Below are 22,125 nucleotides of genomic sequence, written 5' to 3' on the forward strand. Positions count from 1 at the left end.
TAGTCTTGCTAAAAGCATATACTTTAGTCAGATACTTAATATTTTTTGTTCTTTGTTACTGTTTGACAAAAGCAAAAAGCTGTAAATCCCTAATCATATTTACATTATTCACTCATTTTCAATAAACCACCAATTTTGAAGATCTTCTCTGGTTCCTTGTCCTAAAATAAATCCTGGTATATTAATTGTAACTCTCACCTGGTTTTTTTTCTCAGGCATATCTCCACACTGTAATGGTAGTGATTGTGGATATTCATCTAGCATGGAGGGGAGTGAAACAGGTTCCCGGGAGGGGTCAGATGTTGCCTGCACTGAAGGCATTTGTAATCATGATGAACATGGTAGGTTCAGATTAATCTTCCCAATTATTTCTACATAGCTGACTTAAGACCATAAGTAAGAATGATTATTGATTTTTGCAGGTGATGATTCCTGTGTTCATCACTGTGAAGACAAAGAAGATGATGGTGATAGTTGTGTTGAATGTTGGGCAAATTCTGAAGAGAACAACACAAAAGGAAAAAATAAAAAGAAGAAAAAGAAAAGCAAGATGTTGAAATGTGATGAACATGTAAGTGTCATAAATTGCAATTTTAAACCTCTGCTGTTGAGAAAAACCTATTTTCCTTGAAGTATATGTATAGCTTATCTGCTAGGATTTGTTGTTTTTGTTATTCTTTTAAATTTTTTATTCTTTTTAGTTATACATGACAGTAGAATGTAGTCTGACATGTTATACATACAAGGAGTATAACTTGCCATTCTTGTGGTTATACATGATGTGGAGTTTCACTGATCATGTATTCATATATGAACATAGGAAAGTTATGTATGATTCATTCTACTCTTTCCTGTTCCCATCCCACCTCCCTTCCCTTTATTCCCTTTCGTCTAATCCAGAGTACTTCTATTCTTCCCTACCCCACCACCTTATTGTGTGGTAGCATCTGCATATCAGAGAGAACATTCAGCCTTTGGTTTTTTGGGATTGGCTTATTTCACTTAGCATGATTATCTCCAGTTCTGTCCATTTACTCGCATATGCCATAATTTCATTTTTCTTTATGGCTGAGTATAGGATTTGTTTTTTTTTTTTCCCCTTAGGATGAGTATTTCATGCACTTCCATTGTTTGCTCATCTTGTGGTTGTTTGTGTGTATGTAAGGGCAGAGGGTGGGAGTGGGGTGGGGGGATATTTGCCCAGGAGTCTACAAATTAGAAACCCAGTTCATTCTCTTCATAATACTTTTTCACTTAATAGCTTTGTAGTCTTGAGCAATGTGTTTAGTTTTCCAGTTCGTAAAATTGTGTGATAGTCTCTTTCATATTAGGTTCTAGGAAGATGAGATGAGATTATGTGGCAGATTAGCATAGCATCTAAGTTATGCTGTGTTTAGTAAATGCCAGCTACTGCCGTTACTGAGTTTTCTTTCTAAAGATTTAACACCCCATCAGGTCATTCTTTTTGTTTTTGTTTTTCTTCAAAGAATATTTGCTACTATTCCCTGCCTTTTCACCTGGGAAATCTTTTCTTGTGGTTTCAGATCCAAAAGCTTGGAAGCTGTATTACAGATCCAGGTAATCGAGAGACCTCAGGAAATACCGTGCACACAGTGTTTCACCGCGACAAGACCAAAGATGCACATCCTGAAAGCTGTTGCAGTGCTGAAAAGGGTGGGCAGCCACTGCCTTGGTTTGAGCATAGGAAAAATGTACCACAGTTTGCAGAACCCACAGAAATGTTGTTTGGTCCTGATTCCGGAAAAGGTGCCAAGAGCCTAGTTGAACTCCTTGTAAGTAGTGCATTATGCCTTATTGTGGATGAGGGGATAGTATTTCAGGGTTACAGGTGGGGAGTAGGGAGAGGCTTTTTAAAAATGTAGGGTAGTGGGCTGGGGATATAGCTCAGTTGGTAGAGTGCCTGCCTCGCAAGCACATGGCCCTGGATTCAATCCCCAGCACCGCAAAAAAAAAAAAAAAAAAGTAGGGTAATATTTCAGTATTCTTTTGTGACTTTACTTCTTCCATTCGTGATTTATATAACTGCTGTAGAACACATTTTTTTCCCTTCATCTCAAAGTTTGGAGAGACTGCTTGGAAGAACAGAATAGAGTTAGCATTTAGTCTAGGAATCTGCCTCCTTAAAGAGTTTTATAAGCAAATTTTACCTGAGTGGCAATTTTTGGTAGCTACCCTTCTAGACCAGAAGAGAAAATAGAATCTAAACTAGAACTTGCATTCTAGTTTACTTCCTTTAGGTGTTATGTGATATAAAAGCAGAGCTGAGCTTAGAAAAACCTTTATAATTGATATTAACTCCTGAGACTTTAGATGAATTATACCAGATCCTAAGTGATGGGGGCGAGGGTATTGAGGTGTCCCATATGCATGGGAAGTTTGATTCCTATTTGGTTAACTAGTTGTAACCATTTCTAATTAGTCTTTTTTTTTTTTTCTTCAAAGGCAGACACCTGTGGTGTCTAGGATAAGCATCTAGGATAAATTGTAGATTCAGGGTTTCAAACCTAATAAGAGTTGGATTTTATTCTCATTTATTACTTTCTAAGACGGAAGGACATGATGCTTATTTTGTAAACATCCCAATTAAAGAATTTGTGTGACTGAACTGAAACAGAAAAGCTAAGCTGCTTTAATTTTTAGCTGTCCTTCTAGTTTATCATCATAGCATTTTGCATTCTTAAAGTCATGGTATTAACTACTGCTTTAATTTGCAGGATGAGTCTGAATGTACTTCAGATGAGGAAATCTTTATCTCACAAGATGAAATACAGTCATTTATGGCTAATAACCAGTCTTTCTACAGCAATAGAGAACAATACCGACAGCATCTGAAGGAGAAATTTAACAAATACTGCCGCTTAAATGACCACAAGAGGCCCATTTGTAGTGGCTGGTTGACAACGGCTGGAGCAAATTAAATAAATAAAATAGCTCTGTCTTTCAATGAAACACTCAAGATGACTACTGCGCCTTCTCTTTCAAAAAAACTTAATTTAGTGACTTACGGCAAAATTTTATCTTAAATCAATGTGATTCTTTCTTGTTTTGGGAGACGGTGGAGGTAACTTCATTAGTTTGTTCTTTCTTCAGGCTTGTGTCCTTAGTTTCGTGGCTGCGCAGGCCTGCCATATGATTTAAGCCATCTCTTTTCATTAAATGTTTCTCTTCCTGTGAGACTTACTAAAGCAACTTAGTGGCAAAAAGTAATGTTGTACTTATACTTCTGTACAGAAATGACAATGAGCTGAATATATGGTTTTACAAAGTAGACATCCACTTGCGAAATGTTTGGATGTAATGTTAAAGCGCAATGTGCAAAATTTAAAATAAAGAATATTTATTAATATGCATAGTAGAATTTGGTGTACATGTTTCTACTTACTGTGTGGCAGTACTTTAGTACTTGCCACTTGTACTTGGTACTTGACCAGTGTTGATGTGGAAAGGATGAAGTGCATTTGAGGATAGAGATACAGATTGTTGAAGACAAAATTTTCCCTTGATCAGAGTTGGCAACTGAGAAAAGCAGTTTCTAGTCTTTTGTTCTAAAAGAATAAATTTGCTGCAATACCTTTAAATATTGGCTAGCATCTTACTTTGTCATGAGACTTTAATTACTATTATTTAAAGTTCTCTAAGAGGTAACAGAAAACACCTCTTAAATTCAGAGGTTCTTATTGACCTAAAAGAAAGAAAGAAAAAAAACTTGACAATTTCAGTTAAGGGTTATCTAATAAATAATTACTCAACATGTGTGACTGGGATCAGAAGGCTATATACACTTGACTCTGAGTCCTATCCCCTCTCTACCACCATTATAGTCAGGTGTTCTTTTGAGATTCCTAAAAGCAATGGCTGGTTTTGCTTTAATCTTTGTCCTTGGGCCCAGAAACAGAATAGACAAATGAGTGTTAGTTGAATTCATATTCAAAGGTCTTTTTCTTTTGCAGTACCAGGGATCAAACCTGGGGCCTCGTGCATGCTTGGCAAGTTCTCTATCACTGAAATACACCCTGGGCCCCAGAAACCCTTTTTCTTTGAATGAATAACTGTATAAAGAATGCAGAAATGAAGTAGTTTTCAGAAATTTGGTGGAATACCCTGAGTGAGCAGAGAGCAAAGTACTTCAAACAAAACCAACAACTCAGGAAGGGGGAATGGAGAAAACAGCTTAGGAGCACATCCCTGGCCTAAGACTGTATCATGCCTTGGCCCTTTTCCTATCCATATACATATCTGTAAAATGAAGGTAATGCCTGGGCACAGTGGTGCAAGCTTGTAATCCTGACTCAGGAGGATGAGGCAGGGGTATCCACGTTTCATGCCACTCTCAGCAACTTAGAATCTTTCTGGGGAAAAAAAAAAAAGGGCTGGGGATGTGGCTCAGGAGTAAAGCACTTGGGTTTAATCCCCAGTACCACCAAACATCATCACCCCCAAAAATAAAGACATGGAAGACAGATGTGGTGCACCTGTAACTAACCCCAGCCACGTGGCAAGGCATTAAAAAGGGCATTTACTGGCTGGGGATGTAGCTCTGAGGTGGAATGCTTCAATAGCATGTGTGAAATCCTAGGTTTGATCTCCAGCACTGCAAAATAAATAAAAATAAATGATAGTGGATGCAGGTGTATGTAGCTCAGAGTATGCATGAGGCCCTGGCTTTGATCCCCAGCAGTGGGTGTGTGTGTACTATTTACTAGGGTGGTTTTGTAGAATTAGTTAATATATTTAAAGTGCTTTAAAAATTTGCCACAGTAAGCAGTCAGCACAATTAGCTCTTGCTGTAATCTGTGGTATACATCGTGATATATTTGCTACAATGTCGGGGAAGGCGGTTCTAGGTCAGTTGGAAACAGTAGGGCCATTTGGGAACGAAATCCCCCAGTATTCGTGTACTTGAGGGTGTTTCCATTTTTAACCATTTAGTTCTTTTTGGCTATAAAGCCAACACATCAAGTAGGGCGAAAAGAGAATCTTAAGATCACCCAGCGTTGCTGGCGGGGACACGACCTTATCCGGACTGCATCAGTCCCACTGTTGGGAGGGTGCTCATTTTGGCCTTCCCAGGATCAGGAACAGGGAAGGGAGACTGAACCGGAGACCACGTATATGCGTGTCCTCTGGGTTGGAGAAAGTCCCCACTGAACTTATTTTCCTGTTCCTAGGGGAAAGCACACCCAGGAAGCAGGCCGTCCGGCGCCCGCCCGCGGAACGACCTGTTTCCGGTAGCCGGGGAGGGGGCGGGGCAGGAAGGGCGGGGCGCCCGACCTCCGGCAGGATGTGACCGGGCGCCGAGCACCGGAGGGCGGAGTCCTGACTGGAGGCCGGCCCGCCTGGGGGTGGGTCGAGGTGCGGTACCGACGCCAGCAAGTTGGCAGTGGCTGCTGCCGCAGTAACGAGGGAGCGGCCGATCCTCAGCGACCCGGAACATAGCCAAGCGATTCTAGTGCCCTGTTCGCCTAGAGAGGTGGGCGGGCGGGTAGGGATTATGGCCAGAGCCGGCATGGAGCGGTGGCGCGGCCGGCTGGCCCTGGTGACTGGAGCCTCGGGGGGCATCGGCGCGGCGGTAGCCCGGGCCTTGGTCCAGCAGGGACTGAAGGTGGTGGGTTGTGCCCGCACCGTGGGCAACATTGAGGTAAGGCCCGCCGGGGAGCGGGAACTCTGGAGGACATCGTTTCCGCGGGGTAGGGCTCGGGTAGAGGAGAAGGAGTGGCCGGAGCCAGGCTATGACCCTGCCCTCACTTGCCTGCAACCCCAGGACCTTTTGCAACAGGCTTGGGAGCTGCAGAGATGGTTGCCTAGTAGAGGAGGTCTCCTGGATCCCTAATGGCAGGCTTCTACCTTCTAAGTTCGGACTTTTAACGAGTCATTTACTCCTGACAGCCCCCTGCTCCAGTGTACCAGTCTGACCCCTAGCAATCTCTTCTGCTCCCCGCTCCTGGGCGCCCTTCTGCCCAGAATATTGGCCTGAGGGAAGGAAAACTCAGGGGTCAGGGCTAGGTAGGTAGCCAGGAAGAAGAAAAGCAAGCTTTCTAACCTTGGTGGCTGGGTTGACTTCAGGTCCCCAGACCTCACCCATCATACCAGGCAAAGTGCTAGCCAGATGAACAGGAGCTAGAGATTTTGAATGTTTGACCCAGGACTGAGAATGGGATTAGGGTGGGATCTTTTCTGAAGAACACCCTACCCCCCTCCAAGTCTGGCAAGAGGGATGACTGGAATATTTACTGATAAAGACTTTTCTCCAGTTCAGTTCCCCAGGTAGGACTGTGTAGGTGAAATAGTATGTCAAATATGTAAACCCTGAAGGTACAAAACAATGTAGATCCCCCAGAACTCTTGTTTTTTTTTTCTTAACAAGGGGTTGGAAACCCCCAGAGTTATGAGCAACAGGGTTCAGAAAGGAACTTGACTATTTGGGGACAGGGAGAAAGAAGACAAGAGAAATTTCCATTATAGGTTATCTTTGGATTTGCTCTGGCAAGACCACTCTCAAGGTGTGGGCTAGTGCTTAGTTGTAGGAAACTATCTCCACCATCGCTCAAAGCCGCTCAAAGTCCCTAGGTAGAGAAAGGATAAGGAGACCTTGGGTGGGGACAGGGCAAGAACATATTCAGGAAGAATGGTTCCCTCCCCTGCTGCTGATCAAAGGTTCTCTTTATAACTTCCCAGATAATCCTAAGGTCACCTGGCTCCATCATTGCCCCACTCTGCCCCTCCCTTTCTCTTACTCTAAGACGCTCGGGGCCCAGCCCTACCCTTGGAGCCTAGAGGATCTGGTCAGGGATTGAACAACAGGATCCCCTAATTCTGAAAGACACTTTCTTATCTATTCCCCTACCCCAAGCTAGCCAGGAAAGGAAAAGGGAACCCTGAGTCCCAAGGGGATCCCCAGGCTAATCACGCAGCTCCAGAACGACTATTTCATGAGGGGAGAATGTTCCTGCTTTGAGGGGACTGCCATGATTTCATTTCGTTTTTGAGGGTAGGTGAAGGAGTTGATCCAAGTGTCTCAGGTGGAGTAGTGAGAAGACAATGATAGAGAAATCGGTTCTCAGCTCCTGAAAATAAGGGGGAAGCTGTATGCCAGGGGAGGTAGGCTTCCTCTAGTCCCCAGCTGAGCAGGAGCTAGAAGTTTTGAATGTTTGACCCAGGACTGAGAGTTGGGGTTGGCATGGGAGCTTTTCTAAAAAGGACCCTCAGCCCCCAAATTCCAGGCTTCCTTATCCATAGCCTGCTTTTTTTGATTGATTCATTCATGGATATTAGAGCAGAGTTTGGCTTCTGGCTTTCTTCAGAGAGAAACTATTTCCTGAGGTGGTTGTGAGCAGTAAAATCAGGCAGAGAGGGCATCTGAATCCTAGAAGACTCACAGAAAGAGCAGAAATTAATTTCCTCTGTCACCTGATCCAACCCTTTCTTCCCAGCTTGGTTTGGGAGGAGGAAGGGACACTAGGCCAAGGCAGCTGGCCGAGTTGGCCTTCCGCTAGGGCACCCTGCACTCCCCACCACACGTCACCTTCACAAGTCTCAAATGCCCAGTCATTAGCCTCCAAGGCCATGCAGCCTGTTTTCTTCCTGCTTCTGAATACCAGCTCCTTCTCAGCCGACTCTCACTGGCTCTGCTTTCACAGTCTTTCCTCTGGAGTTGCTTAGGGGGTGCCCATGTCCCCTGCCACCTACTTGCCTCATAATCCCCAGGGAAACCTAGGGATAGAGGGAGGTGCAGCAGAGGTTAAAGAAAGAATCTGTCCTGACATCCTGACCCCTTCTGGAGGTAGGGGGAATGAGGTGGGCAGTTGGGCTTCAGTGAGAGGTTTGTGTGTGAGAACACACCTTTGAGTGTTGCCACACTGACTGCGGTATGCAAGGGAGGGTAATGGTTCAGAGATGAGCCCTTCTGGGAGGGATGGATTGATATCAGTGGGGAAGAGAGAACTGACGCCTTGAAGTAGCCAGCTCAGTGATGGGTGGATGAAGCATGAAGTAGGGCAAAAGGTGCATCCTACCTACGGGCAGAAGATGTGTTCTTGTGAAGAAGAGGCAGAAAGAGATCCCTCTCATTCCCAGGGTCCCTGCCCTGCTTCTTCCTCCTTAGAATTGAAAACTTGAGTTTGTATGTGAGGTTTCTTCTTCTGATGATCCACTCAACTTTTCCCCTCCCTGAGTGCCCTCATCCCCTGTTCTCTGACCAAAGAAGACAAGCTTTGGGGATGGGTAGTCCATCTATGTGGCCAAAAGGCGACGGCCAAAAGACAGAGTCCTATGAGTGGTGACAGGGAGCAAGGTCCAACTCCAGGTGGGGAGGTGTGGGAATGAGCAGCTCACCCCAGTGAGACCCCTGTTGGGTTTCATAGGAGCTGGCTGCTGAATGTAAGAGTGCAGGCTACCCCGGGACTTTGATCCCCTACAGATGTGACCTGTCAAATGAGGAGGACATCCTCTCCATGTTCTCAGCTGTCCGCTCTCAGCACGGCGGTGTGGACATCTGCATCAACAATGCTGGCCTGGCCCGGCCCGACACCCTGCTCTCAGGCAGCACCAGCGGTTGGAAGAACATGTTCAACGTAAGGGCTCCAGGCCTAGGGTCTGGGTAGGGAGGAGAGCCAGGGGTCTTGAGCCGGAGGGCTGTTGGGGATAGGATATCTATCTAGTAAGAGTGATGTTATGGGATGGCGTTAGAGTATGAAAGTATTTGGAGAAGTTGAAAGCGATGGCTCAACAGGATGCTTCTTTCCCCCACAATCCTTTTCACATCTGGTATCAATAGACAGTGTCTAACAGATGTTTGGATCTGGAAATGAGGGAGTGAGCAATGAAAATGAAGCCCTGTCCTAGTGTCTTCCAGGAGATCACAGTCATGGCCCTCACCTGCAGCAAGTGGGTCTCTAAGCCTTGACTTCAACTTGCCCATCTGTTAAAGAAGGGACTTATTGAGTTCCAAAGGTCCCTTTCTACTTGAAGATTGCCTAAGTCTATTAAGATCATCCTAGGAGGCATCTTCTTTCTCCCCACCCCAGCCCCAAGACCTGGGAGATTTCCTCACAGGGGGTCCATTTCTCCTCCATCTGCACCACAACCCCACACTGCTAAGAAGGGGAGAAACAAGGCTGATGTCCCTGCTCCCATCTGCTGTGCCCTAAGCACCAAGGTGGGTCCACACTGAGCTGTTCTGTCCTGACTGCTGGCTCTGACACATGATAAAGAAATCTGCCAGCTGTTCCCTTTCTTCCCACGAGGGGAGGTGTGAGGAGTTGCTGAAAACTTTATTTCTGCTTGTCCTGTGGAGTCAGGCAGGAGTGGAGTTAGGCAGGTGCTTCATAGCAGACACTGCTTCAGGCCTCTGCCCCATGAAGGTGGGGACTTGGGGTCCCCTCTGCCAGAGAGAGCAGGAGTGACCCCACCCTCTGAAGAGTCTCTGTGCCTGGGCTCTGGAACGGGACCCAGGTTAAAGACAGGCATAAAAGGCAGTCAAGGCAGGCCTCTCCTCCACAATTGTGGTCTCCAGGAGGATGTCTGTGGGTGGCAGGAGATTTTAAAGCCATTTTAGGAAGGTTTTCAGTTGGTTTGGAAAGGAGCAGGGACAGGGGCACTGTCCCTGAGAAGGGTGGCTCTTTTGGGCAAGAAAAGGAAATGATTACTAAGGCAGGGGTCCTTCTTATACAGCAGAGATGGCCAAAACAGTCTCCCAGGTTTGGGTGGGTTTGGGGAATTTACATTTGGCGGGGTGGTGAGGCCAACCAAGAGGAGCTGCCTCTGCAGTCATCTTGTGGGAGGCAGCTTTTAGTGGAGGGAACCTATGTAGAAGGCAGGGTGCCCTTGGCTTGCCATTGTTCTCTGGTTCTATCACCTGCTTAGTCAGACCCGAGCTGGAGACACCCTACTGCTCTCCCTGGCCCACAGGTAAACGTGCTGGCTCTCAGCATCTGCACACGGGAGGCCTACCAGTCCATGAAGGAGCGGAATGTGGATGATGGGCACATCATTAACATCAACAGGTGAGGGCTGGTGGCCAACAGAGAAAACTCGAGTCACCACTTGCCTGCCAGGGTGGATGATCTGCTGCTGCTCCCTTGCCCTCCTTGGACTTCAGTTTCCTTGGTGGTAAAATACTGAGAAGACACAATTCCAATGAGAGAAAGAATAATGTCAAGTGCCAGTCTCTGATTGACTAGAATGGAGCACAGCCCCTTCCCTCTGCAGCCAAGCCCTGGCGCTTTCCTGGGACTGCACACGTCCAATCCTCAGGTCCTACGAAGAATATCCCCCACCCCTAGGGGGCACAAAGAAAGACGACACAGGCTCAACCTTTGGGGAGACCTGTTCCTGAGGGGTGACATGGCCTATTCCTGCTTCTGGAGATCTCCCAGTAGAGCCATTTCAGTGAGCATACAGAGAGAGCAGGAGACTTCTGTCCTGTATGACCAGGAGAGTCATTTGCTCAGTGAAGGCACAGCTTCAAGGCAAAAGAAGGTTTCAGGACAATGACAGATTCAGTGGGCTGTGGGGGTGACCACCAGAATTCCCCTTAAATGGTTTCCCTGTTGTCCTCTGGGTGTTGGGGTTGACCAGGATGGCAGAGGGCACTCACTGCCTATTTCTGTGGAGTTTCACTTCTCTTTCTCCTTCCCTCTTTCTACCCAGCATGTCTGGCCACCGAGTCCTACCCAACTCCATGACCCATTTCTATAGTGCGACCAAGTACACTGTCACCGCACTGACTGAGGGATTGAGGCAAGAGCTTCGGGAGGCCCAGACCCACATTCGAGCCACGGTGAGGCTGTGGCCTAGCCTTGGTGGGGATCAGGTGGGCACAGGCCTTCCTGTCAACATGCTGCTGGGAAGCTCATGGCTGGGGTGGGTGTTTAGAGCCTGTGGGAGTGGACTGGGTGCAGGACTCCTGGGCTCTGTTGCTCTTGCATGGCCTTCCTCAGGCTTTGAGGTGCCTCATTTCACCAGTGACCAAATTTAGACTGAAGTGGGAGAGGGCTGACTTGAGGGAAATATAGTTGAGTGAAATGAGGGGAAAACAAGGGATTATGGGAAACCAGGTGCATAATGGCTGGATGCCACAACTCTGGGCTCCTTCCTTGAAGGCTGCATTATCTTGGGAAAATCTCTGGACCTCTCCAAGCCTCAGTCTTCTTATTTGTAAAATGGAATTCATAGTTAGGAGCCTTTAAGACACACCTTTTTGTCAGTCACTTACCTGACATATAGGAAGGACTCTACATAGTAAGGAACATGTGATCCTTGATGGTGGAAGCTTTGGAGGGAGGGTGTGATTGCTAAACATTGGGCCACCATCACCATGGAAGTCGGGGCCCTGTGGCCTCTATCGTTTCCTCCCAGCCTCCCCAAGGCCTGGCAAAGCTCATCCCCTGATTAGGCCCTCTCTGTTGGCCCAGTGCATCTCTCCAGGTGTGGTGGAGACACAATTTGCCTTCAAACTCCATGACAAGGACCCTGAAAAAGCAGCTGCTACTTATGGAATCATGAAGGTGGGGCTTCCCCCTGGACCTGGTAAAGGCACAATCCCTAAGTAAAGGGAGGGAACCCGACCTTCAGTCTCTACCCTTCTGTCCAGTTTGTCACCCCTTCTGGAGGGTTGGGGTGGGAATGTGGACACTGGAGAGGACCTCAATGGTGAGGAAGAACTTGGGTCCATTCTGTCCTTGTCTCAACCCTTTCCCCTGGTACTTTCAGTGTCTCAAACCTGAGGATGTGGCTGAGGCTGTCATCTATGTTCTCAGCAGCCCCCCACATGTCCAGGTAAGTCTGGCTTTGACTTTCCACCCACTGGAGGAGCCCGACCATCCCCACAGGAGGGGAGCAGGGAGGCCTTAAGGGGTGGGGAATGTCCTGGCTGCCCCAAGCCTTGTGCCTTCCACAGATTGGAGACATCCAGATGAGACCCACAGAGCAGGTGGCCTAGTGTCCTGTGGGGAGCTCTTCCTTCCCTCCCTACTCCTCATGGTTTGGCTCCTGCCTCTGGATTTTAGGTGTTGATTTCTGAACCCCTGGATCATACTTTCTGTTTCCACCCCAAGGGCTAGAAAGTTTGAGGTTTTAATATTATCTTGTCAAATCATTTCCACTGCAAATGTGAAAAAAATGGGCTAAGGAGAGGAGGTGGGGGCCCTGATTGCTTTACCTATTAACATGCTCTGGGTTTCCTTCTTGGTCTCTTTGGCCTTTGCTCTCCTCAGTCTTCCCTTTGACCTAGCAAAGGAGATATGCCAAAAGCGGGGCTTTCCCATCTTCTTGCACCCCAACCTCTGCCCTTCACGGTTGGTGTGGCAGAGAGAGACCCTCATCTTACATTTGAATGGTTATCCAGGGCTCCAGGCTTCCTTCTCTCCCTGCCCTGCTGCTCCCCCTCTCCCTCCCCTTCCCAAATCTCCAAAGCCATCTAGGTTTCTGGGCTTCCGGTGGGGCCATCACTCCACTCTGACTGGCAGCAGAACACCAGGGCCTGGCTCCCAGTAGATTTCACTGTTGTAATTAAAAAAGGAAAATCACAGCCAGTCTGAGCTTCAGGAATGTCTCAATTCTTTCTCCTTCTCTGTGATCCAAGTGGTTTGTGTCTCTGAATTTCTTCCACATGGGTGGATGTGGGACATCACTTCTGAACTATGGATTACTTTAGGGAGCAGGAAGAGATTGGGTTGGGTTTTGAAAATGGAGAGGAGTTTGCTAAAGACAGAGAAGGCAAACACGGTGTGTGAGGTTGGGAGGCCTGCTAGAGTGTGCAGTACTGTGTGAATAGCACACTAAAAACTAAGTACAGGCTGGATATGGTGGTGAGCACCTGTAATCCCAGCAACTCCAGAGGCTGAGGCAGGAGGATGACAAGTCAGCCCTTAGCAATTCAATGAGACCTTGTCTCAAAATAAAAAAAAAGGCTGAGGATGTGGCTCAGTATCAAAACCAAAACCAAAACAATAACAACAACAACAAACTTAGTGCAGGAGCAAGATGGGACTGAATGAATACATGGGAGGCTGAGGCAGAAAAATAATGAGTTTGAGACCAGCTTGGGTGACACAGCAAGACTCAAAAATAAATGAGAATGAAAAAAAAAAAGGGTTGAAAAGATGTTTCCTAGATCACTAGGGATCTAAGCACTGAGCAAAGGAGTCCAGCCATTACCTGCAGCCCAAGGGCATCAGTTGGGCCAGTCAGCAGGGACGGGAGAGGCCGAGATATCACTTGGGAAGAGAATGAGTGGCCAAGGTTTGGAAGTATGGTTGGGGTCCTACCCTGAGGTCTGACAAGGAGAAGCCTCTGGAAAAAGTCCCCAAATGTGATGCGCCTGGATGTGGGGAGGGAGGCATCAAGACAGGAAGGCCAAGCCATTCCTTAAATGTCTTTTGTTGGCCGGTGGCTGAATGCTTCCTCCCAGCCTCATTGCGGATCAGCCAGCCCTACCTGTGCGGTGGAGTTCTCAGCCAGCCCGACAGAGAGCGCTGTGGGAACATCCTAGCAATTGGGCATGCGCGTTGTGTCGCGGGGCAGGGGGTGGGGCTGCCGGGACCCGGAAGCGCAAGACGCACGTGGAAACCCGGAGGATGCTGTTTGGCTCCTCTGTTGGGTTCAGGGAGTCTTAGAGCAGGTAGTCAGGTCTGTTCGTCACTGGGTGAGGGCAGCAGTTGAGTCCTCCTCACCTGCACGTGAGGGACGACTTCTCGCCGGGACTAAGCAGGGGACTTCGAGTTCCCAGCGCGGCCTGTACAATGGGAATGCTCTCGACTCTCAGGGACGTGACCTGTTACTGCTCAGGTCGCCTGGTAGCTCGTCATTTCTCCCGAGCGGCGCGGCGAGGGGAGCGGCCTGGCGGGGAGGAGCTAAGCCGCCTGCGGCTGGATGACTTGGCGCCGACCGTGCGGCTGGAGCTGCTGTTTGGCTTGTCCCCGTGTCTCCTGGCTCTGCGGGCCGCCCGCCGCCGGGTGGCCCGTCTTCTGCTCCAAGCCGGCAGGGCTGGAGTACAGGGGGATCGGGCAGAGCTGCTCCGGGAAGCGGAGGCGCGGGACATTCCAGTTCTGCGACCCAGACGGCAGAAACTAGACGCCCTGTGCCGCTACCAGGTGCACCAGGGCGTGTGCATGGAGGTGAGCCCGCTGCGGCCCCGGCCTTGCAAGGAAGCCGGGGAAGTAAGCCCAGGCGACGACCACCAGCAACTTTGCCTCGTCCTTGAAGGACTCCAGGATCCCCGGAATCTTGGTGCTGTGTTGCGCTCCGCTCACTTCCTCGGAGTAGACAAAGTCATTATCAGCCGGAGAAACAGGCACGGACACCCCTTATTCCCCATGTACCCAACTTGAGGGTGTAGTCGAGTTCCTAAGCACCCTGCCCTTTGGGTAGTTCCTCAGCCAGGCCTCCCCTTGCACCCCTAACCCGGGGGGGTAGGTGGAGCACCAGGTTTGAGATTGCCCAGGCTAAAGCGGGGCACCGGGAATCTTTACAGCTGCCCACTCACTCCAGTAGTCAGCAAGGCCAGTGCGGGGGCAATGGAGGTGATGGACGTGTTCTCCACTGACGACCTGGCAGGTTTTTTACAGGTAAATGGAGAGGGGGAAGGAAAGAAATGAGCCTAACTCAACCTTTTTAATGGCACTCAGCCAGCAGTGAATGGTGGAAGGGGAGAGAAGAGGGCATGTGGGCACTGATTCCTGTGGCCTTTAAATCCCACTGGGAAGGGAAGGGTCCTGGAGTTTTCAAGCCCATAGAAGGAACACTATCTGACGTTAGGGACTTTCTGGCAACGTTGACTTTACTGCAGTCCTGGGCGGGGGATGTGACAGAGCGCTTGCCTAGCATGTACAAGGCCCTGGCTTCAATCTCCAGCACTCTTTCCCCCTTCTTTAAGGGTACTTCAGTGTCTCATTGCCTGCTATGTAGCACTTCAGCAATGCTTGTTGTTGAGCTCTGGGGAGCTAGTGAACAGGATATTTGTGTAGGGTTACAGCTTGAAAGGGTCAGTGAACAAGGGACCTGTATGCCTTTGATTTCTAGGAAGGGGCAAACTTTAGGAACGACCATTTTCAGTTGTTTCCCTTGCTGGACGCAAGGGGGCAGTATTACACTGCATTTAGCAGCCCCTCTGACCCGTAGTGAGAAATTTCCCCACTTGAAAAGAACTCAAAGGTCTCCCAGTGAAAACAATGCCAGCCACATATTAACTTCAGATTTTCTAGTGCAACATCAAACAGTAAAAATAGATTTAATTTTAGTCATTTATCCAGTGTATCCAAAATTATTATATTTTTAATATTAATATTATATTTTAAATATTAATCTTTTACATCTCATTTAACAATTTTCATATACAGCACATCTCTACCTGGAGTAGTCACATTTCCATTGCTTAGTAGTCACATGTGGCTTGTGACTACTACATTGAACAGCACATTCCAAGTAGTGTCTTCTGGTTATACCTTCTTACATGGAGACCCCTTCAGAGGAACTCTGGCCAAGCCTAGTAGGAGATGGAGTTTCCCTTCCTCACTCCCCGCCTCTGAACAAGTAACTCTTCAAAAACAAAAGCACTCTGGAGAACACTTGCCCCAGTCATGGCATCTGCATCCTCCCATCAGCAGCAGGCCCTGTAGGGTTGTCTTTCCTTTGGTTACTGTGGAAGAACTGGAGGTGCCTCAGCAGAGGCTGTGCTGGACCCCATCCCTTCCTGCCCACTCGAAGACACTGCTCCACCAGTTTCTCTTGTCTCTCATTTTCTCACTTTCTCTCTCATCACATGCACAGACATTCTCTTTCCATTCTCTCTTGATCTCACACCCATCAGATCCCCAATCCCATACTGAATTGAAGCCTTTGACAAGATCACCAGTATCCTCCACGTTGCTATATCCAAGAATCTGTTTTCAGTCCTTATCTGACAAGAGCCATCTGCAACATCTGGCACAGATGACCACTCCTTCCTCTCAGTAATGTTCTTCACCTGGGCTTTTAAAATTTTTCAGTGGTGGGCTGGAGCTGGAGCTCAGTGGTAGAGCTCTTGCCTAGCAGGTGTGAGGCACTGGGTTTGATTCTCAGCACCACATAAAAATAAATAAAATAAAGGTATCATGTCCATTTACAAGAAAAAATACTTTAAAAATTATTTTCAGTGGTGCTGAGGACTGAACCCAGGGCCTCAACCTGTGAGGCGGGCACTGTACCACTGAGCTGCAACCCCAGCCCACTCTATTTCATTTTCCTCTTGCTCTCACTGTGCCCTTTCTTGGAGTTGACTTTGGTGATTCTTTCTCAACTCCCTCACCCCTAGACATTAACTTTTCCCAGTTCTCAGTCCTTGGATGTCTTTTCTGAATAAATTCACTCTTGTTGATCTTATCTAGTGTTGTGGCTCTAAATACCATCTATATTCATATACCTCCTAGATGTGTACCTGTTTTAGTCAGCTTTTTCACTGCCATGACTAAAGGACCTGACCAGCACAATTGTAGAGGGGAAAAGGTTTATTTGAGGGCTCAGTTTTAGAGGTCCCAATCCACAGACAGCAGACTCCATTCCTTGGGACTCAGGGTGAGGCAGAACATCACGGCAGAAACTGCAAAGGGAAGTGGATCACGTCATGATCAGGAAGCAGAGAGAGACTCCACTCTCCAGATACCAAATATATACCCCATAGCCAGGCCCCCAGTTAACCACTTCCTCCAGCTACAACCCACCTTCCCCCCAGTTACCACTCAGTTAATGTCATCAGGGAGCAATTCACTGATTAGATTAAGACTCAACCCGATCATTTCTCCTCTGTACCATTTGCATTGTCTCACGTGAGCTTTTGGGAGACACTTCATGTTCAAACCATAATAGTACCCTAACCCAGATCTCACCCCTGAACTCCAGATTCACTCATCTGATTGTCTCCTCAGAAGCTCTTTTTTTGCTCCTAATAGGTATTTCAAACATGTCCAAAGCTGAGCATCTGTTCCTTCTGAAGCTATTTGCCCAACTGGTGGCAACTATCCATATGGCCAGAAACCATGGTGCCATTCTAGACTTCCTGCTCTTACACCATGTTCCACCTGTCACCAAGTCTTTTCAGGTTTACCTTGGAGGTACTGCCACCCTCTCACCATCTCCACTGCTACCATAGTCCAAAGGTGACCATAGACCAGGCCACTACTGTCTCTTGATTTATTGCAGAAACCTGAGGGGTCTCCTTGCATCTGTCCTTGGCTGTCAGCATAGCAGGCAAAGTGATTCTGTTGAAATGTAAGTCAGACCATATTATTTTTCTGTTCAAAAACTTTCAAAGCCTTCGCATCTCAAAATAAAAACTCAAGTCTTTTAGTGGCTTTCAAGGTCCTCCCTTACGTGACCATTGTTCTGTCTCATTGACAGCTCCTTACCATTCCCCACACATGCCAGGTGAGCAAGGCCTTTGGGCCTTTGCACTTGTAGCTCTCCCGGCATTCTTCCCCCGGGTGTCTGCATGGCGCCCCCTCATCCTCTTCAGGTCTAAACTCAAATGTCATTTCAGCAAAGCCTTCCCCAGTCACCCTTCCACAGGCTGGACTTTTGTTCTGTTTGTTTATTTAATATTTTTTAGTTGTGGAGGGACATGATACCTTTATTTGATTTATTTATATGTGGTGCTGAGGATCCAACCTAGTGCCTCACATGTACTAGGCAAGCGCTCTACCACTGAGCCACAACTCCAGCCGCTTTGTTCTGTTTATTTTGTGCACAGCCTCATTCTCAGTGCCTAGAACAGAGCCTGACCAGGTTGAGGTACTTAATAACTATTGACTAAATTGAATGCGTCTTTAAGCAAGGGCACATGTGGAGCCCAAGACTGGGCTCCATTTTCCCAGGGCTCTGTTGAAGATTTGTGAGCTAAAACATGGTATTTTCGTTCCTCTTTCAGGCCAAAGCCCAGCAAGGATGGCTCGTGGCAGGCACAGTGGGCTTCCAGGGTTCTGAGAGTTCCCATTCCTCCAAGACCCCCATCACTAGTTGCTTAGAGTTCCTCTGGGACCGGCCTACTCTCCTCGTGCTAGGTAGGTAAATGTTCCTGCTCTTCTGTGCTCAGATGTATGTTTCCTGAGCACTTGGGTGTCTAGTTGGGGTTCCCTAACCTTCTGTCTTGTGCCCTGCAGGGAATGAGGGTTCTGGTCTGTCCCAGGAGGTACAGGCCTCCTGCCAGCTCCTCCTTACCATTTTGCCTGGGCGCCAGCTGCCTCCTGGACTCGAGTCCTTGAATGTGTCCGTGGCTGCAGGTGAGGCTGCTTCTGCCCTTTCCTGTTAGCCTCTAATCACACAAGTGCCGCTTTTCTCTCATCCATTTTCTGACTGATTTATCCTAAACAAGCTACCTGGTCTGTCTTTGTGTCAGTTGCTTTATGTGCAAAATGGGGAACATACTTTTAGAGATGAAATGAGGGAATGCCTGGCAGGAGTCAAGGGCTCCCCATACATATTCCTTCCTCTCCTCTGTCTCTCTCTTCTTGTCTGTCTGTGCAGGAATTCTTCTTCACTCCATTTGCAGCCAGAGGAAAGGTTCCCCTGCAGTGGAGAAGAGAGAGAAACTTCTCCAAGACTCACAGGAACCACCAGCTACATCTGAAGGACTCAGAGTGACTCAGCACCCAGAATTGTCTGCAGGATCAGAAAAAGAGAGGCAAAAGCGGGGCTGAGGTGGACTGTCCAAGAAGTGCACGCCCTGGTATTGGGACAATTGCACAATTACATCCATCCACAGGCTCTGATGTGCATCTCTTCCGGAGTGTGTACCCTAGTCTATGTTTATAGATCCTAGTCATTTAAACTATGGGGCAGGGGACTTTGCAGTAAAGACCAGAGGAAGTTCAATTTCCTATTTTGCTCTGAACTTGCAGTCGGAGATGATAGTTTGGTAATTTCCAGGATGGGCCAGGACAGAAAGCAAGGGGAAGTTGAGGCTTCAGAAGGAAATCAAGCAGCCCAATCCAGGGGTCAGATTCCTGAACCAGGTGTTGCCTGCAGCGAATGTCGAGTGTGAAGATGTAGAGGGAGGCTGAGGGCTTCCTGTGGGATAGAGAGTAGAAATCAAGGGCTTCCCCACTGGGGGCTGTAAGTGCAGGTCTTCATCTTGAGGTGCCTGGAACCTTGGTTTGCACCTACCTACCTCACAGGGTTGTTGTGAGGAGCAAATAAAACACCACCTGGTATCCATTAGGCACTCAACAAATGGGCTGATCTATCCCAGTTCCTCCATTAGGTGGCAGTCTCGCTCTTTGGTTTACAGTTCTGAAATTTTGCAGCCACCTTGGGATACTCCTGGCTGCAGTCAGTCCCATTAGAGACAAAAAATTAGCAATGCTCCCGCCCCCTGACACACACACATCCACATACACCCCATCTCAGTGGAAGGAACTGATGAAGCAAAGCCCTTGGCCTGAATGTGTGAGGTGGAGACGGTAGGATTGCTGTTTATTGTGCAACCCTGTCAGATTCGGCATGCCTTCACCAAGGCCCCATAAGTTAAGCAGAAGCCACAGCGTAAGTAATGCAGGACGAGCTTCTCAGTCTTGGCTGCACATTGGAACCACCCGGCAAGCTTAAAAGAAACAAGCCCAACACTGCCACCAGAGTGGCCGGTGCAGGGGTCTAGGTATAACCTGTCCCCTTTCTAAAGCCCCCAAGATGGGTCTGACCTGCAGTCGTGACCAAGAACCTTCAGAGCAGTGCTTCTCAACCTCGGCATTACTGACTCTTGGGGCCAGATTATTAATTCTTTGCTGTGACAACGGTCCTGAGCATTATAGGGTGTTTAGCAGCATTCCTGGCTTCTAGGTGCTAGATGCCAGCATCTCTGCCCTCCCACCCTGTTATGAAACTGAAACTGTTGCAACATTACATCATCCCTGTTTGAGAACCACTGCACTGGAGCATAGGCTGGGAGAACAGCAGTCCCTAAATCGTAATCCTGATCACTGTGATTTGAGGCAAGTTCCCTCCACACCTGAGCATCAGCCCATTCCTCCTTAACAGGGGAATATACTACTTCCCTGGATTCCTGGGAGGATATGGAGAGCAACAGGAATACAGTGCCTCATATGTAGTAGATGCTTAATAAATAGTTCCTTCTTTTTCCTTACAGACTCCATCTGGAGTGGATTTAGCTTGAAATTGTGATGGCAATGGCAATTTAGAACAAAAGTTGAATTTACTTAAAAAGGGCCCAAGTCACTTTAAATAATAGTTTTACTTCTGAAGAAAAAGGACGAAACCCCTTCATAAACCACTCTTTCCTACTAGCATCTGTCCCCTCTGGAACTCTGGCCCTGACTGCTGCACAGGTTCTGACCTCTGCTGAGCTAGCAGATACTATGATGCCTCTGCCACCTCTATGCCCTTGACCAAGAGCTTAGTGTAGTGATTTCAAGTTACTATTTTTACTTTTTACTTAAATTTTTTTTGACATTGGTGGAACCTAGGAGCCATGGGGCCAGATAGAGAGAGGGATGGCTCTTAGCATTCTAGATGCCCAGAAGGACCAGACCTAAAAACAATCTCAGGAAGGAGCCAGATTTCCATATTTCTTAAAGCTCCCCAGTTGGTATTGTATCACTAGGTTTGAGAAGCCCTGATCTTTGAGCCACCTGTTCGTGTCCAGGCAATTCTTCATGTTCACACCTGTGTCTTTAAGCTCATGCCTGAAAGTTTGGGCCAGGATGATCATTAATCTGTCCTTAAGGATCTTTGGAAGATGTTTCCAAGTCCTGGCTCCATGACATACTACTTAGCTTCCCTGACTCCTCATCTGTCGATTGGGGTATTGTCTTTCATACCAGCTCTGTCTACCACTTTCCCAGTAGGGGAGTTATAGAAATAAAATGAAAGTTACCAGAAACATGTTCTGTTGTGCTGGAGTGTAGAGTGCTTGACTAGAGTGTGTTAGGCCCTGGGTTTGATTCCCCAGCACCAGGAGGGACAAAGATGGTCTGTGTACCCCAGGACTAAGACATACTAATACAAACTTTGATGTGATGGTTGATTTTGTGTCAACTTGACTGGGGCATGGGGTACCCAGATTTTGGTCAGACATTATTCTGGTGTTTCTATGAGGTTGTTTGTGGAAGAAATTAACATTTGAATCAACAGAATAAAGCAAACTACCCTCCCTAATGTGGGTGGGCCACATCTAGTCAGTTGAGAGCCTGAATAGAACAAAACGCTGATCACTCCCAGGCCAAAGAATCCCTGCCTTCAGACTCAGCTGGAACAACTCTTCTGATTCTCCAGCCTGCTGACCTTTGGATGGGAGCTGTACCATCGACTTTCTTGGGCCTCCAGCTTGCTGGCTCACCCTGCAGATCTTGGGACTTGCTCTTCTCCATAACTGCATGAGCCAGTTCCATATAATCTCTTTAAACACACACACCCCGTTAGTTCTGTTTCTCTGCAGAACCGTGACATGCACGTAATGAAAAAGAACACAGCTGTCCCAGCGCTCCTTCCATGTGGGGTAGAGTCCTGCTCTGCTCTCTAATCCAAGCCCCACATAGAACCTAGAAGTTGGCTGGGATAAAATCAGGGGAGAGAACAGCACCGGTTCAGAGCAGGACCCCACTGGCTGTTAAACAATGCTTTCTTTGAGTTCCAACTCTGACTTGCAGCCATACAAATGTGGCCAGATCCCTTAAATTGCTGGCCTTCGTTTTCATCATCTACGAAATGGAGATGACAACTTCAAATGATCGTGGTGTGGAATTAAAAGAGGTCATTACAGAAAACCCTCATCCCCAAGCCTGGAGGAGGGTGGCAGCTTTTCCTTGGAGCACCTGGATGCAGACCTGAGGTCAGGGCGCAGCTGTGCCTTCAGTCTGGCCTCAGTGTCCCCATGGGTTGTGGGGCCCCTTTCCACGGCAACACACCATAACTTACTCAGATTGCTAGACAAGGTTGGGGAGGGAGGGAGGCTGAAAAGGACATTGCAGGCTTGCTTTTTGTCACCCCTCCCACTCTCCTACCCACCCTGCCCCCTAGAAGAGAAGAGTCTCAGAAGAATTTGGGGCTGATTGGGTACCCTCAGAGCAGCTGAAGAGAGACCAGCACCTTTGAGCCCCCTCCGGGGCTGGAATCATTTTGGTA

The 22,125-nt window shown here is 47.9% G+C and overlaps 3 protein-coding genes across 10 annotated transcripts in view; all 3 read left to right on the forward strand.

Annotated features, from left to right (window-relative positions):
* GGNBP2 (gametogenetin binding protein 2) overlaps positions 1–3,379 on the forward strand; it is a 34,237-nt gene extending 30,858 nt beyond the window's left edge. For all 7 annotated transcript variants that reach the window (XM_079131382.1, XM_079131380.1, XM_079131383.1 and 4 more), the window contains 4 exons: positions 216–341; positions 423–571; positions 1,545–1,793; positions 2,736–3,379. In XM_079131382.1, coding sequence (XP_078987508.1) covers positions 216–341; positions 423–571; positions 1,545–1,793; positions 2,736–2,939 — 728 coding nt within the window. In that variant the 3' untranslated portion in view covers positions 2,940–3,379. The remainder of the gene's footprint in view (positions 1–215; positions 342–422; positions 572–1,544; positions 1,794–2,735) is intronic.
* A 1,978-nt stretch (positions 3,380–5,357) lies between these two features.
* Positions 5,358–12,874, forward strand: DHRS11 (dehydrogenase/reductase 11). Of its 2 annotated transcripts, XM_079132391.1 has the most exons (7): positions 5,358–5,659; positions 8,382–8,591; positions 9,928–10,022; positions 10,669–10,798; positions 11,433–11,525; positions 11,731–11,796; positions 11,918–12,874. In XM_079132391.1, exons 1-7 carry the CDS (start codon positions 5,513–5,515, stop codon positions 11,957–11,959), a joined length of 783 nt encoding a protein of 260 aa, XP_078988517.1. In that variant the 5' UTR covers positions 5,358–5,512; the 3' UTR covers positions 11,960–12,874. The 2 variants fall into 2 exon arrangements, with proteins under 2 accessions (XP_078988517.1, XP_078988518.1); XM_079132392.1 differs by having other exon boundaries at positions 5,367–5,659; positions 11,731–12,874.
* Positions 12,875–13,383: 509 nt separating this feature from the next.
* MRM1 (mitochondrial rRNA methyltransferase 1) lies at positions 13,384–21,328 on the forward strand. Its single transcript, XM_079133063.1, is given in 8 exon segments — positions 13,384–14,311; positions 14,492–14,585; positions 17,918–18,050; positions 18,150–18,269; positions 18,514–18,575; positions 18,577–18,627; positions 18,631–18,687; positions 18,690–21,328. Coding segments are annotated over 8 exon segments (1,137 nt in total). The 5' UTR covers positions 13,384–13,760; the 3' UTR covers positions 18,759–21,328.
* Positions 21,329–22,125: the final 797 nt, after the last annotated feature.

This window comes from Sciurus vulgaris, assembly GCF_902686455.1.
Source record: "Sciurus vulgaris genome assembly, chromosome: 3".
Classification (NCBI taxonomy): Eukaryota; Metazoa; Chordata; class Mammalia; order Rodentia; family Sciuridae; genus Sciurus; species Sciurus vulgaris.